This window comes from Dipodomys ordii, unplaced genomic scaffold (assembly GCF_000151885.1).
Source record: "Dipodomys ordii isolate 6190 unplaced genomic scaffold, Dord_2.0 Scaffold4, whole genome shotgun sequence".
Taxonomy (NCBI): Eukaryota; Metazoa; Chordata; class Mammalia; order Rodentia; family Heteromyidae; genus Dipodomys; species Dipodomys ordii.
The window spans coordinates 34,062,320-34,078,572 of record NW_012267220.1 but is presented as its reverse complement, the minus strand read 5'-3'; the positions used below and the strand labels follow the sequence as shown (position 1 = coordinate 34,078,572).

The following is a 16,253-nucleotide window of genomic DNA, read 5'->3' as shown; positions in this document are numbered from 1 at the left end:
CCAGTGCTGAGGCTTGAACTCAAGTCCTGAGCTTTTATACTCAAGGCTAGAGCTCTACCACTTGAGCCATAGCTTCACTTCCTTTTTTTGTTTGCTAGCCATTGGAGAAAAGAGTCTCATAGGTTTTCCTGCTTGTGTGGCTTAGAACTGCAATCTTCAGATTTAAGCCTCCTGAGTAGCTAAGATGATAGGCATGAGCCATTGGTGCCTTGCTCTATTGAGTTTTTTTAAAAATGACCACATAGTTGATTGGTTCAAAGTGGAATAATATGGATTAGAAACAGGGGATACCAAAGTAACAAAACTATTTAATTACTCCTGTGAATATTTAATGACTAAAAATTTAGGCTTTATTACGTGGATAGATCTAAAACACCTTTACTCAGGAAATTATTTCTAACACTACATTTTTTTCTAAAAAGGATATATGAGTTGCCTTTGGAGAGCGAGGTAGTAAGACAGTAAGGGCAATGATGACTATTTCCTATTATAGCCCTTCTATCTAGTACTATTCGACTATACAAGCTATATAAAGTTTTAAGCATTTGAAAATCTAAGATTTTGCCATGTCTGAAATGATGATCCTTCATCTTTAATTTGATACCTATAAAGTCTTTAGTCACTGATGGCTTAAAACAGCATGGTAGGCTGTTCCTACCTCCTGTATTTTAGGCAGAAGTTGTTGTTCCTGTCTTTTGCTATTTGTCTCTACTTTATCCTGCTTTGCTAAATTAATGCTTGCTAAACTTCCCCCAAAAAAAGAATATCTGAGTACGTGAAGCCAAAATTGTAAGGATATTTTCAATGATCCTTGCATGAACAAGCAACTATGGTAGTATATACCCATTATTCCAACACTCAGGAAACTGAAATGGGAATCATGAGTTCAAGGTCATACTGAACTACATAAGGACACCCTGTCTGAAGAAAAACATAGCATAAGTAAAATAATAATTCTTGGTATTGTATTTTCTTACAGACATCTTCTTCTACAGACATACTTCTAATATTTGGAATTATTTACTTTTTTTTTTTTGGTCGGTCATGGGGCCTGAACTCTGGGTCTGGGCACTGTCCCTCAGCTCTTCAGCTCAAGGCTAGTGCTCTACCACTTGAGCCATAGCATCATTTCTGGCTTTTTCTGCATATGTGGTGCTGAGGAATCAAACCTAGGACCTTGTGCGTGCAAGGCAAGCACTCTACCACTGAGTCACCTTCCCAGCCCCTGGAATGATTTACTTTTAAATATCATCTTCAAACATTATTCTATCACCTATGAGCTTATTCAAGATCAACTTTTTAAGTTTTTGCTAACACATTTAAAATTTGCACAATGTTCTTTTCTAAACACCATAATGCTGTCTTCAATTTTTGGTTTCAAAGTTAGCTTTATACTTGCTAAGCAGGTACTACACCGATTGACCCACACCTCTAGACCATTTTGCTCAGGTTATGTGAAATAGGGACTGGCTTTTGCTTGGGATGGCCTGGATTGCATTCCTTCTATTTTTTTTTTGTTTGATTTTGTGGTTGTGGGCTTGAACTCTGTGCCTGAGCGCTGTCCCTCAGCTCTTCAGCTCAAGGCTAGTGCTCTACCACTTGAGCTACAGCGCCACTTCCGGTTTTCTGGTGGTTTATTGGAGATAAGAGTTTCACGGACTTTCCTGCCTGGACTGGCTTTGAACCTCGATCCTCAGGTCTCAACCTCCTGAGTAGCTAGGATTGCAGGTGTGAGCCACCGGTGCCCTGCTGCATTCCTTCTATTTTATGCTTCCTTCCATAGTTGGGATCAGAAACAAGTTTCACCATACCCAGCCTTTTCTCCTGAGAGAGGTTCTTATTAACTTTTGCCCCTGGGCTGCTCTAGAACTGTAATTTTGATCTCTACCTCCCAAATAATTAGGATTACAGGTATGAGCCACTAGCACCTGACTAGGACCATCATATTTTTAAATTAAGTAAAATGCCCTTTCAGTCAGTGATAACATAGTTGCACATTCATAAGAAATTTAAATGTTTGGTTATATGGGCATAAAAGCTAAGAATATTTTAGGGGGCTGGGAAGGTGGCTCAGTGGTAGAATGCTTGCCTTGCATGCCTGAGGCCCTGGGTTCGATTCCTCAGCACCACATAAGCAAAAAGAAAAAAGCCAGAAGTGGCGCTGTGGCTCAAGTGGTAGAGCGTTAGCCTTGAGCTGAAGAGCTGAGGGATAGCACCCAGTCCCAGAGTTCAGGCCCCACGACAGGACCCCCCCAAAAACCAACTAAGATTTTAAGCCAAATAAACTGTATTAATATTACTTAACCTCATTTATTTATTTCTATTTAAAAATTTTTTATTATCTTTAAGGTTTTGCCATTCAACAAAGAAGTTTATGAGTATATCTTGGTCAATGTCATCCCTTTCACTGAATAATGTCATTGTATCATTTTTAAATGAGATATTTTTCAAATAGTTTTCTCATATGTGTATGGTCCTACTAATTATTGACCTGCTAAAAGAAAAAAAATCACATAATAAACATGCTGATTTATTACTTTGCATTCATAAATGTCTTAAAAATTAATTTCCATTTTAGTTACTCTTAATGTGTCTTTATAAAACTTCAGATGAATGTTGACAACCATGACTTCTACAAGCAACTTTTATGAATTGTGTATGCATATCACCAATTTAAAGTCCATTCTGCTGGAGATGATAGCTCCTGACTCTGATCCTAGTGACTTGGGTAGCAGAGCATGAGAGCTTCAAGCTTAAGGATCTGTCTCCAAGCACTGGAAATTACCCAGAGAGCTCAGGACCTTCTGTACCATTCACTTATAGACCTCCAGTGATTACATCTTAAAGAGATGTAGTATATTATGAAAATCAGGAAATCAACATCGATGCAATGAGTATATGCCAAGTTGCAAGTAACATACAGACTATTCCACCCCTATAAAGATTTCTACTGACATATGTATTTTGTAATGCGAGGGCTCAAACCCAGGGACACTGCATTCTAGGCACATGCTGTTATCCTGAGCCCACCCCAGTTCTCATTGTTATGCTTCTTTAAAGGCATTTGCTCTGACCTCCCCATCATCTTGAATTCTCTAATTCTGTCCATAGCCATTTAAAAAATGTACATAATCTTCTCACATTGCTTTGATTTACTCTTAATACTATCCTTGAGATTCACCCAAGCCTACAGACTTACGATATTTTTCAAGTCAAATTGTATCCAGCTTTTTCAAAGATACTTTTCATCAGCAGCCATGTTATTTCAGGAGGACAGGGAAGGCACTCTTTAATGATATGCAACTACTTTTAAACTCCTTCCTGGATGGAATGTCAAAATCATAAAGCCACTATAAAACCTACTGATATCTTCATCTGAAGCCGGGAGAGGATGGACATTTCCCTGACACACATTGTTTGATACAAGCCATCCATGGCTTATAGGAAGTACAATGAAATGGCAGAATTATCTACCTGAAGATCCCCAGTCCAGTAGAGACCCCTGATCTTTGGAAAACACCATCTCATAATGCTACTGCCAAACCTGAATTGCCCAACACACTGGCAAATGAATTTTAAGGACTCAGTCCTGCAGGATTGTGGTTTGAATGGAGTTAAGTCTATACTGATAATGGTGAGTGGTGTGGAGGCGGGATATGATGATTTTGGAGTTTCCCATACCACAAGGGGTTTGTCCCTTAAGAGCTAAGGGAAAAAGCTCTTAAATCTCACAAGGATGAGTGGAAAGGTCCTGAGAACCAAAAAGACAGTTATGGCTTCTTAGAGTCATTGTCTCCTGGATCTCCAAAAACGCTCACAGTAGATATGATTAAGAGTCCTTCATGGGGCTGCCTGTGGCAGGAAAAAGGAATGGAAGGTCAACTACTACCAAAACTGCCCAAGCCCATGCACCCCATCTTATTTATAATTTTTAAGGCTCAAATCATCAGTGAATGGGAAAAGAGGTTTGTGGCTTACATGACCTGGTAAAACACATAATGCTAGAAGAGAGAAGAAGGTGGAAACTACCCCAGGAGAGAAGAAAAGAAATACTTGCTAGATCCAGCATTACATTTGGAGGAGAAGGTCTGTAAAGACAGCACCTCCAAACCATGGTTCACAGTGTCTGTGAAGAAATGCTGCATAGAACATCATTAGACTTGCAAAATAATACTATGCACTTTTCCAGATGTTTTATATAAAGTTTGGGTGGTGTATCTCAAGTTTTTTAAAAAATACAAAATATAATCATGGAAGCAGCACTGTGGCTCAAACTGGTAGAGCGCTAACCTTAAGTTAAAAAGCTCAGGGACAGAGAGCATGTCCTGAGATCAAGCCTCATGACCAGAAAAATAAAAAATCTTATAATATTGTCTGTCCTGGGGCTTGAACTCAGGAACTGGGGCCTGTCCCTAAGTTCCTTTAGCTGAAGGCTAGTACTCTACCACTTTTAGCCACAGCACCACTTCTGGTTTTTTGATGGTTAATTGAGGATAAGAATCTCATGGACTTTACTACTCAGGCTGGCATCTAACTGTGATCCTCAGAACTCAGCCTCTTGAGTAGCTAGGATCACAGATGTGAGCCACCAGCTTCTGGTGGATATAATAAATTATATAAAAACAATAAGATTATATAATCTTCTTACTCAGTAACTAACTTCCTTTAATGACTACAAACGTCCTATAGGAATATGTTCTTGTCATGCTATGATATCAGCATGCCCAATTACCTGATAGCTTAAGTGAATTTTATAGAGCTGGTCATTCTGAAAAATGCTGCTATAATTTCCTACTAGCATGGGAACATCTAGATTGACATTTTTCATTTGATAAATGATGTGCTCAAATTTTGGTGAAGATTCCAGTGGTTCAATTCCATAGGTGATATTTTCCAACTGTAGAAATCCCCTAAGATTCAGAAACACAATAACAATTAAAATCCAGCCAATGATCCTATCATAGCTATAATCTGTAGTATACACAACTGTGTTAAATAAAATATGGCATTTGCAGGGGAGAAAACAAATGATGTTAATTCCCTAGAAATACTATCTCACAGTCCAACAAAATGAATACCAGGAAACTGAAGAAATGGAGTAGTATCAACTACAAAAAATGAATAAAATCCATCATTTTCAGAAAACTTGATGAAACTCGAGATCATTATGTTGAGTAAAAAAGTAAGACTCAGAAAGAGAAATAAGTTTTCTCTCATATTTAGAATCTAGATTTTAAGAGAGAGAACATTAAAATAGGGTAGCAATAGGGTATTTAAAAAGGTGAATACAATCAAGTCATAATATATGTACATAGAAAATGATATAATGTAACTCATTACTATGTATAATTAATGTCTTTATCATGATTAAAAATATATTAGTATCTTTGTGTGTGTGTGTGTGTGTGTGCTGGTTCTGGGGCTTGAATTGTTGGGGTCTTTCCTTGAGCTTTTTTGCTCAAGACTAAGTGTTCTTCCACTTAAGCCACAGCTCCACTTCCAGATTTTGCTGGTTAATTTGAGATAAGAGTCTCCTGGACTTTCCTGCTCAGGCTAGCTTCAAACCATGATCTTCATATCTCAGCCTCCTGAGTAGGTATGAGTGACAGGCACCCAGCTTATCTATTTAGTATTTATTAGAATTATGAAGACTGTCCTGCCGAGGATCAAGATATTTGTTGAGAATTCGATGAAGAAAGTTCTACTTGTTACAGATATTACAGGTTTTTAAGATGAAGGAAATTAAGCAGCTGTGCAGAATGCCTATCTAAAGAAGTTCATACTCATGCAGGCACATTAGGACAATGTTACTTTTTTAAACCTACAGAAATAAATTCTAGAAACCAGGATACTAATATGAAAGGGAAGTAGAAATAACTTTTTTCTCTACTCTTGACTCTCTGTCCTCTGGCACACTTCAGACAGTTTACAATCCCTCTCAACAGTGGGCAAGGATGACAAAAATCACTTAACTCTGCCCTTTTACCTCTGAGGCATTTTCTAAAATGGTTCTTTTATATCTGCTACTACATGGAGGTTGATATTGACTATCGTATTTAAAATCACTAACAAAAGGTGTTTCCCATAATTGAGATAATGATAGAGATAGCACTGACTTTCTGGGGATGTCCTAATGTTTCTTTTTGTGACACTGTCCCTTCCTGCCTGGAAATGTCTCCATCCAAAAATGCCCTGGATGATGCCATCTGAAAGGAAACTCAGATCCAAGTATTCACATCAAAATAAATAAAAGCGAGTCCATCTTTTCAGTTTGGATTTTAGATTTTCCCTAATTTATGTCAGCTAGCCAGTGTATTTCATTGTAATGTCTATCTGCATTCTTCCATTTATAAATATCTTGTAAGCAAATATTACCTGAGGCCAGAGCAGGCACTGAGGGTCACAACAGAATTTGGAAATTCAGCAATATAACCTCGGTAATGACAATGCATCTGAGAAAGCAGACAGACAGAGAAATATACACGTTCTTATAAATATGAATATGAAACATCTCCAGACATATTGCTCAAGGCTTTAAGATTTGATTATATGAAAACTGTGAATTATATAAAATTATTAATGCAAATTTGGAGAAAAAGTATGTGACAACTCTCTTCCCTTCATATTCCAGGGGACTCATAAATGCCCTTTTGCACTTGAGTTTCATCCTCTACCTGCCACTTCCACATGCAACAGTCAACCATGCAACAGGGCAGAGTTACACAGAACAAAACATTCATATTAGTTTGTCAACATGAAACAAAATATCCCAATGGTAGTGGTATGTTCACTTCAACACAAAAACAAAAATTAAAAATATCTAAGACATCTAATTCTTACCATAAAATATGAAGACTCAGAATGCAAAGATCCAGTTTCATTATATGTATAAATCAAAAAATTCTGGGATAAGAATGAGCTAAAAAAAACAAATCAATAAATAAAGTTTCAGTTGTGGATTAATCATGAATACACACACTAATTGAAATAAGTAGTAAGTGTATAGAATTGGTATGACATGATTTAGTGACAGTTATTTTAGTGTGGCATGATATTTGAAACTGAAAACTGGTGTTCAGACTCTGGACTCTGGAAGAGACTGTTACTCTGTGATTAGATATTTGTATTTGTACTTGTATATGGTATTTCCTGCTGTGTATTTCTATGACAGAGCCTTTTCTGGGGCTGGAGCATAGCAGTAAATAAAAGACAAAATCTCTGCCTTTGTGGCAGGAATGAAAACTTCTACTAGTTAGACAACAATAAATAAGATCTGGATGCTGAAGTGGTTACAAAGATGTACATAGTTTTGGCCTGAAAAGCTCATTGCAGAGATGACTGGAGACAGGAAGAACAAGTCATAGAGATTTTTATAAGAAATTAATTCCAGACAGGAAAAAAAATTCATGGAGCCTGAGGCAAAAATGTACTTGCATGTATAGAGAACAACTCTGGGCAATGGGTGAAGGAGAAGACAATAGTATTAGGTGGGTCATGGGAAGGAGGAATTTCTGGATGGTAGAAGCTGGTGAAGACAGAAGTAGACCAACATTTGAACACTGAGCCAAGTCAGACTCAACACTATTGAGAAAATTTGCATTGCAAGGATGAAGAAGCCTGCAGAACAGTTAGGAGGCTTTTAGTATCATCCATGCCAGCCATAATTAGGGCTTGATCAACTCTATAATACTGGCAGAAGCTTCACTATAAATACAGCTTAAGGGAGAACACGCAAGATTTGATTTCTCATTGGATCTGGGGAAAAACAAAAGAAAAAATATGCCTAAGATGCGTCCTCAGTATTTTTCCCCTCATTTTCCTTTATTTTTTTTATTAGAGTAACTGGAAGAATAGAGTTGCCATTATTAAGGTAACTTATCAGAAACATAACTTTAGAAAGAAGATCACAAGTTAATCTTCATTAACTGCATGGATCTTAGTAAGCATGTGATTACCAAATAAAAAGATAAACATCCTCTGGATGTCTTCAAATGAATGAGGCAAGTATGAATTTCAGAGCACCTACCACCTACACTGCACTTAAATACAGAAGACTGAATGAAACAGATAGGCAACTGATTACAGAATTAAAATAATTCAAGAACAGTACCATGAACTATTCTAAGGTTGGACAGCATGGAAGGAATTTGCTCTTGTCAGAGGAGTAATAATAATGGCAGGAGACCATCCAGGACCAGAAATCTGTCACATTCTGATAAACAATGAGGAATATATTTTATGGAACAGATTCTGACCACCAGCGACAAATGCTGTCAACTGGCAGAGGAAAAAATGGTGACTAAAAAAACCAGCCATGACATAAAAGAAAATACAAAAAGCATTGATAATCTTGCCAAAAACTGTTCATAGGGGAATGAAAGACCAACATAAGGTTCATAGACCTCAATTAAGCAAGAACAGTCAGGAATTCAGAGAATAACTTTCTCCAGCTTTGTTCAACTATAACGGTATAAGTAATGCAGATAAATAATGGTTGCTGTGTGCTTTAAAAATCTCAGGCTAAATCCAAGCTAATTTTTAATATAGTATGTTGAGGAAATGCAAATCAGGATATAGAAAGTAGACTGATTGTGGCCTGGAATTGTGGGCAAGCACAGAGCTTGACTAAAATGAAACAAGGGCTCTGAAATGGGGAAGGAAGTGTGTTAGGTGCTGATGTCTGTAGCAATGTATTCAAGATTGGGATATCCCTGAATGGTACTCATCAGTGAACCTCATTTGTGAAATATCTCCCATAAGGTAATTAAAAAATAAAGGTTTATAATTAATACATCATAGAAACCATGCCACTACTTGACTCTCCCACAATAACCTTTCATTTTCAGACATCTTTAATAGTTAAGATACTCAGTACTTAAATTATTTGGGTTCAATGACATATTTAAATTGAAAGGAGGCTGCAATGCTTGATAAGAAATGTATGCATTATCCTGCCCATGTAATTGTAACCCCTCTGTACAGTATGTTCACAAAAAAATAAAATAAAATAAAATGAAAAAAAATATTTAAATTGAAATTTCCAAATATATACTTTATTTCTTAATTTAAATAACATCAAAATCTGGAAAACTAAAAGACAAGATCCACATAAATCTAATACTCAAGGCCTATGGATCAAAATTGAAAAATGATCGAAACAAGTCTACATTATATTGCATTCCTGAATTTAATTATTATAAAAGAAACTTTAAAAGAACAAAATCTAAGAATAAAAGTTTCCCTTTTTCTTAACGTACTGTTTTCTGAGATGCAAGGTAAATGGTTTCCCATCAATTGTAACACTATAAAACACCTAAAATAAAACAAATCAATAAATATGACTCAGTAAATCAGACGTATGTATTTTTATTAAAGTTAACTCATAGTATATTAAAAATGAACATTTTCTTTAGAACTTATATAACTAGCAAGAACGTGTGCCCAGAAGACATTGTGAGAAAGGCAATGTACTCATGTAATTGTAATCTTTCTGTACATGACCTTTATAATAGCAATAAATTAAATTTGGGGAAAAAACAATGTGTGCCCAATTAATTCTCACACAATGTGATTGATTTTATGTGTATGGTTGCCTTGATCATAAGAAACATAATACATTTTGAAAAAATGTATTTTAAAATATTTAGTACTATATTATTTGCCTCTATCTTAGAAAGATACTTTTAAGTCAAAATAAATACAGCATGACTGCAGGTTTATATTACACAGTAAATATTATGAAATAACATTTACAAATGTGTCTATTATACATATATAACTTAAATACATTTATCAACTCTCAATATATAAAAACATGAGAATAAGACTGAATGTGGTGGTTTGCACCTGGTATCCCAGCTACTTGAGAAGCAGAAATAGGAGGCAAAAACACAAGACCTTATTTATAAATAACTGAAGTAAAAGGGCAGAATGGCACAGCTCAAGTGGTAGAACACTTGTGTGTAATACTTTAAGTTCAAACCCAGCACTGTAAAATAAATAAAACTGAAGGACTGTACAGGTTAGAAGCCATTATGGAATGCCATAGTACCAAGGTAAAGGGTCATCACGCACTAGGAACTCCAAAGATAGGAGGTGTCTATAGAACCAAACAGATTAAACAATGGGACTAGGTCTATAACTATGTTTATTGCAGCCTTATTTACCATAGCTAAGATATGGAACCAACCCAGTTGCCCCTCAGTAGATGAATGGATCAAGAAAATGTGGTATATATACACAATGGAATTCTATGCCTCCTTCAGAAAGAATGGCATTGCCCCATTTGTTAGGAAATGGAAAGACTTGGAAAAAATTATACTAAGTGAAGTAAGCCAGGCCCAAGGAAACATAGGTCCCATGGTTTCCCTTATTTGCAATAACTAGTATATGTCTGGGACAAGCAGAAAAGGTCAGATAAGATGATGTTAAGTGAAATGAACCCCAAGATAGGGACACAAATGTTTTTTTCTTCCTTGCTATTGTTTCTAACTTATTTATAAGGTACCATGTGATTTTTTTTGTTGCTTAGTATGTCCCTCCCCCATGGTATAATCCCTGTTTTCACTGTATTTGATGTTGGTACAATTTGGGGAAGGGAAGGGAAAAAAAACAAATTGTTTAAATAGGATACAGATTGACCCTTTGCAACAATGAGATGCACAAGACGATATGTCAAAAAATGAACTTTACAACTTAGGCGGGAGGGGGGGATGGGGAGCAGGGGGGGATGGGGTAGCTGAGAAGGTAGGAGGGAAGTGATGGTAGGGGAAAAACAAAGCAGGAGGCAGCAATACTGGATAAGAAATGTACTCATTACCTTGCTCATGTAACTGTAACCCCTTTGTACAGTATTTTCACAATAAAAAACTTAAAGAAAATACAGACTGACATCTATCCTGGCAACTTCCCCAAATTTTTTTATAAGCTAAACCAATCTGAAATGAGACAATCAGTTTTAAGCTACAACAGAGTATGTACACTTGGTAGAGAGCAACTGAACAGTGCTACTTAAAACTGATTAGGAACACCTAGGAGCATTCCCTAGTGCAAGGAGCACACAGACTCAGGCCAGATGTTAATAAACAGCAGAGAATGACCTTATCCCTTAAAACTTATGTAAGCTACTATAGTAAATCCAACATATTATTCCAGATCCAGTGAAAAACAGAGGCCATGAAAAAAAATCTCGTAGGGAGAAAGGCACTTAGAGCTCACACCTGTAATCCTAGTTTCAGCTATCTGTAAGATTGTGGCTCAAGGCAGCCCAGGCAGAAAAGTCTGTGAGACTACATCTGTAAAATAAGTAGCTGAAAGCAAGGCTGTAATCATGGTTTAAGTGGTAGAGCATTAGCTGAGTAATCAAATCAAGCAAGCCCTGAGTTCAAACCCTGATACCACAAAAAAGGTTGACAATTTCTCAAGTTCAGCAGCAAAAACAAACTCTAAAAAATTCTGAGTTCAAAAACATCAAGAGTGACAGATAACAAGTTCAGCAAATAGAATAGAAACCATAAAGTATTAGAGTGAAACAATAACTTAATATTTAGTATCTTTAGAGTAGTAAGATCAGATATTATGCTCAAGAAGTAAGAATTAGGTGTAATTCAATATTCTAAAATTTTTCTACTGCTCACCAAGGGCTTATTAAATGGCTATCGCTGTCTCATGCCCTTTTTATGTCTATTATGCTAATAAAAAACAACAGAAATAAATATGATGCCAAAGGCATCATACAACTTTAAATGTTTTATATTAGAATATGTAATTTATATATGGGGATTATATCATGATAAAGAAGTCATTTCTCCAAGAAGCTATAACAAACATTAATGTATATATGTCTTTAAAACAAATAGAGCATCAGGATGTTTAACAACTCTCTATAACAATTGCACAGATCCAGCAGAAAGAAAGTCAGTAAGGACACAGTGGTTAACTCATCAGCACCATCTGTCAACGCCATATAATGGACATTTGTATAGCTAGTCATGCATCATCTATTTCATCCAGCCATAGTAGAACACACATTCTTTTCAAACTCAAATAGAGAAAAACTTATCCTGGACCATAAAACAGACCATAGCAAATATAAACTGACATACGTCATATAAACTGTGCTCTTAGACCAAACTGGAAAGCAATTATATTGCTAGGCTTGTGCTCTACCACTTGAACCACAGGCTCCAAACCAGTAAGTCAAGTGGCTATTTAAAAAAAAGATAATCAGTGTGGATGAGGTTGTAAAAAATTTGGAACCCTCATTCATCATAGATTAGAATAAAAAAATGGAAAATTTCTCAAAAGCTTAGAAATAGACTATCAGTTAATGCACCAATAGACTATCATTTAATGCACCAATGCACATATGGTTATACTCCTAAAAGTGCTTGTCAGCACTATATATATATATATATATATATATATCATAAATATTAAAATACTACTGAGTCTTAAGGAAATCATAATATCTGAACAACACACAGGAACCTAGAGGTCATCATGCCAGGTGAAACAAGCCAGTTACAGAAGACAAATACTGCAAGGTTCCACTATAAGAGGTATCTATGACAGTCAAACTCCAAGAAGCAGAGAATAGAATGAGGTTGTCAGTGTCTACAGAAAGGAAGAGTTAAAGACTCCATATAGAGCTTCCCTATGACCTAGCAATCCCACTTTTGGGCATTTACCCAAATGATCACAAAAAAGACCATACTAAAGCTACCAGCACAACTATGTTTATTGCAGCATTATTTACCATAGCTAAGATATAGAACCAACCCAGATGACCCTCAGTAGATGAATGGATCAAGAAAATGTGGTATATATACACAATGGAATTCTATGCCTCCATCAGAAAAAAAAATGACATTGTCCCATTTGTTAGGAAATGGAAAGGCTTAGAAAAAATTATACTGTGAAGTAAGCCAAGCCCAAAGAAACATAGGTCCCATGGTTTCCCTTATTTGCAATAACTATTATATGTCTGAGACAAGCAGAAAAGGTCAGATATGTTGATGTTATGTCGAAAACGAACTATACAACTTTGGTGGGGATGGGAGGATTAGGTGAGGGCAGGGGAGAGGATGGGAAGGGATAAGAAGGGGAAACAAAGGAGGAAGCAACAATGCTTGATAAGTAATGTACTCATTATCTTACCCATGTAATTGTAACTCCTCTGTATGGTATTTTCATAATAAAAATTTTTTTAAAGAAAGGAAGAGGTAGGGGTCTTGTTCAGTGAGAATAGGGTCTCTGAACTGAAACATGAATTTATTCTTTAAAGCTGGTTCTCAGCATAGTGCACACAGTAGGTGATTCTCTATTGTACACTTGGACAGTTGTTAAAAAGGGTAGAATTCTTGTTCTTACCCAAAATAAAAGTACACAAAGAGATGTCTGATGGTGATGGAATGTATTTAGTGTATTGATTGCCATAATGCTATGATGGCTGCATGTATATGTCTAAACTCACCAAAATGTGTACCTTCCACACATTCCCTTTTTATATCAAGTATGCTACAGTAAAACTTTCAAAACGTAAAATGGTATCCTCTATTGTAAAATAGCTCCAAGAATTCCAAATGCAAACTACTAAAATGTAGACAAATAATGGAACTCCTCATGTCCTCTTTTAGTAAAAAGCATTCCAGGCCTGTTCAGTTTCTGTATTCTGTGCTTCCTGACTTGGTGCTATGCAAGTAGGCAGTTTTGCAACTTCTTTTTTTAATACTTTATTCACATACTGCAATCTTTTTCTTCATTATCTAGCTAACATTGCACTTTCTCCCTTCTCTCTCCCTTTTCTTCCTTCCCTCCTTCCCTTTCTTCCTTCCTTCCTTTTTTATTCACACCCTCCTCGCCCTTCTTTGTTCCTCAGATCATCACATCTACTAGTTCTGATGCTTAAAGGTCTAATTTTGCAATGTTTATATTTTATCAAAACCACTTTTTCTATCAAAGGGCTCCAAGAGAGTTAAATCAACATACACATGCTTTCCAAGTGGTTATAAATTAGAATCACTAAGTACCAGTGTAAGTGCCAAACAACTCATAATTACTTACTTGTTCCTGTGACACTTCCCTCCCACTTGGCCTTATCTTCCTGGGCACTGTGAGGTGCAGCAGTATTCCTTCCGCACCTGAAGCGAGAGTGTGCTTTTCTAGTGTTCTTGATTTCCCCTTGCATTATTTATTTTCTTAGGTAAAGAAAGGTCATGGTTCAGTAAGTGTAGAGTGAGTGCCTACCTCTAGGGCTCTAACACAGCAAACTGTATATTTCACCCTTCTGGGTGCTCAGTTAAAAGTGGTTGAAGATGGGCATCATCGATGGCTCATGTTAGCTACTCCATCCTCGGAAGGAACCGCATTCTCTTACCTCTATTTAACTACAAAAAAAGCTGGAAGTGGAGCTGTGGTTCAAGTAGTAGAGCACTAGTCTTGAGCAAAGAGCTCAAGGACAGCACCCAGCACCCAGAAGTGGCATGTGTGTGTGCGCGCGTGCACATGCGCATGTGCACGCACACACACACACGCGCGCGGCTTGACATACAAATAAAGGACCAGCTGGTCCTGTGGCTCAAGGCTCACCCTACTTGTGTCCACAGCCGGGCAGAGTTGAGGGCTGTTGCCCTCGGGACTCAGAGCCAACTGTGGGCTTGCACACTTGTAAGGTCCAGCACTGGGCAGAAGGCGCGGGGACACTGGCCAGGAGTCTGGGGCTGAGTCCCTGAAGCGAATGCAGCCCAGACTCCTCCACTGACATCGGTGACTCGCCTGGCCTGGTTTGGGGATTAGAAGGTGGTGAAGTAGGGTAGGCAGCAGCAGAAATGCAGGAAACGGGTGGTGAGGGTCTGCGGGCTAAGGGACATGGTTTCCCAGCAAGGAGGGTGGCAAACGCCCTCAGCAAGGGGGCAGCGGGGTGCCCGCGGACTTGGGCTTACCCAGGCAGGCCGGCAGCGTTCCAAGCTCGGCGAGCAGTGCCAGGAAAAGGAACATGGTCGTCATCCAGGGCACCTGGCACACACAGCCCGGACAGAGGCGGTTGGGCAGGGATGAGGCGCGTGGTGCCCTTGGCACGTGGGTCAGATGCGGGGCCAGAGGCCTGTGCGAGAATGCGGTTCCAGCGGGGAAGGACGAGCGCACACATGTGTGCCCGGCTGGCCCGAGCCATCTGGAGGGATAAACAGACAGATGAGCATGCTGGGCCTGCACTAAGGACAGCAGGCAGGACTGCAAGGCTGGACCTGAGGCCACATGGCTGGAGAGAGACACTGCTGTCTCTGTCTTCCCCACACACATGTGTCCTAGCTGCACGTGCCCCACACCCCACTGGCCTCCCTCACACCTCACCTGGAGTTCTTTCCTATCTACCCCCGGGCAAGCCACTGCCCAATGGGAATTGTGTCCGTAGTTGCAAAAGTAAAATCTGTTTGGAATCTATTTGGTACTGCTATGCTTAAGCAACTGGTAACTAAGAAATCATTGCTAACTGTGGGTGCTGTGGGTCAAGCTTGTAATCCTACCTTCTCAAAAGGTTGACCTCTACAGGTTCAAAAGCCAACGTGGTCAAAAGAAAGAGTAATAGGCTAGAGGGGGTAGGGGGAAGGAGGGAGAGGGACAGAGACAGAGAGACACACAGAGAGAGAGGGAAGGATGGAGGGAGAGGGAAAGATAAAGAGAAAAAGGAAGGAAGGAAGGAAGGAAGGAAAGGAGGGAGGGAGGGAGGAAGGGAGTGAGGGAGAGAGGAAGGGAGTGAGGGAGAGAGGGAGAGAGGAAGAGAAAGAGAAAGAGAGAGAAGAAATTATAACGAAAATAAGATGTGTTCATCATAGCCTAAATAAGTTAGAACAATGAGGCAGAAGAAAATGTAGTAGAATCATAAGAACTTGTGTTCTCTAGGCAGCTATATTTTGACGTAATTTCATATACCACACAATTCACATACCTAAAGTGAACCAAATGATCATTTAATACATTCACAAAAATGTGCAATTCAAAAATGTGCAATTATTTGCAGATAATATTAATATTATTTCCTCAAAAATAAGCTATTGCTCCTCTACCATTCCTTCATCTCTGGACCTCTAAATACTAAACTGGATGAGAACTACTCAACTAGTTCTTATCTCTAGAGCTATCCCTAATCTAGCTACTTGACCCAAATGAACAATATGACTCCAAGTCTTCCTCCCTGGCTTTACTCACTTAGCATGATGGCTTCAAGGTGCATCCATGTTGTAGAAACCACAATG

General features: G+C 38.1%; 1 protein-coding gene across 1 annotated transcript in view; it reads right to left on the bottom strand.

The window, feature by feature from the left end:
* The window catches only part of LOC105991683 (disintegrin and metalloproteinase domain-containing protein 18-like), a 68,952-nt gene extending 53,955 nt beyond the window's left edge, over window positions 1-14,997 (bottom strand). The window contains exons 1-6 of the mRNA XM_013024369.1: window positions 14,943-14,997; window positions 14,065-14,141; window positions 9,258-9,313; window positions 6,841-6,919; window positions 6,376-6,452; window positions 4,733-4,910 (exon numbers count right to left, since the gene is read on the bottom strand). Coding sequence (XP_012879823.1) covers window positions 4,733-4,910; window positions 6,376-6,452; window positions 6,841-6,919; window positions 9,258-9,313; window positions 14,065-14,141; window positions 14,943-14,997 — 522 coding nt within the window. The remainder of the gene's footprint in view (window positions 1-4,732; window positions 4,911-6,375; window positions 6,453-6,840; window positions 6,920-9,257; window positions 9,314-14,064; window positions 14,142-14,942) is intronic.
* Between the last annotated feature and the right edge of the window lie 1,256 nt (window positions 14,998-16,253).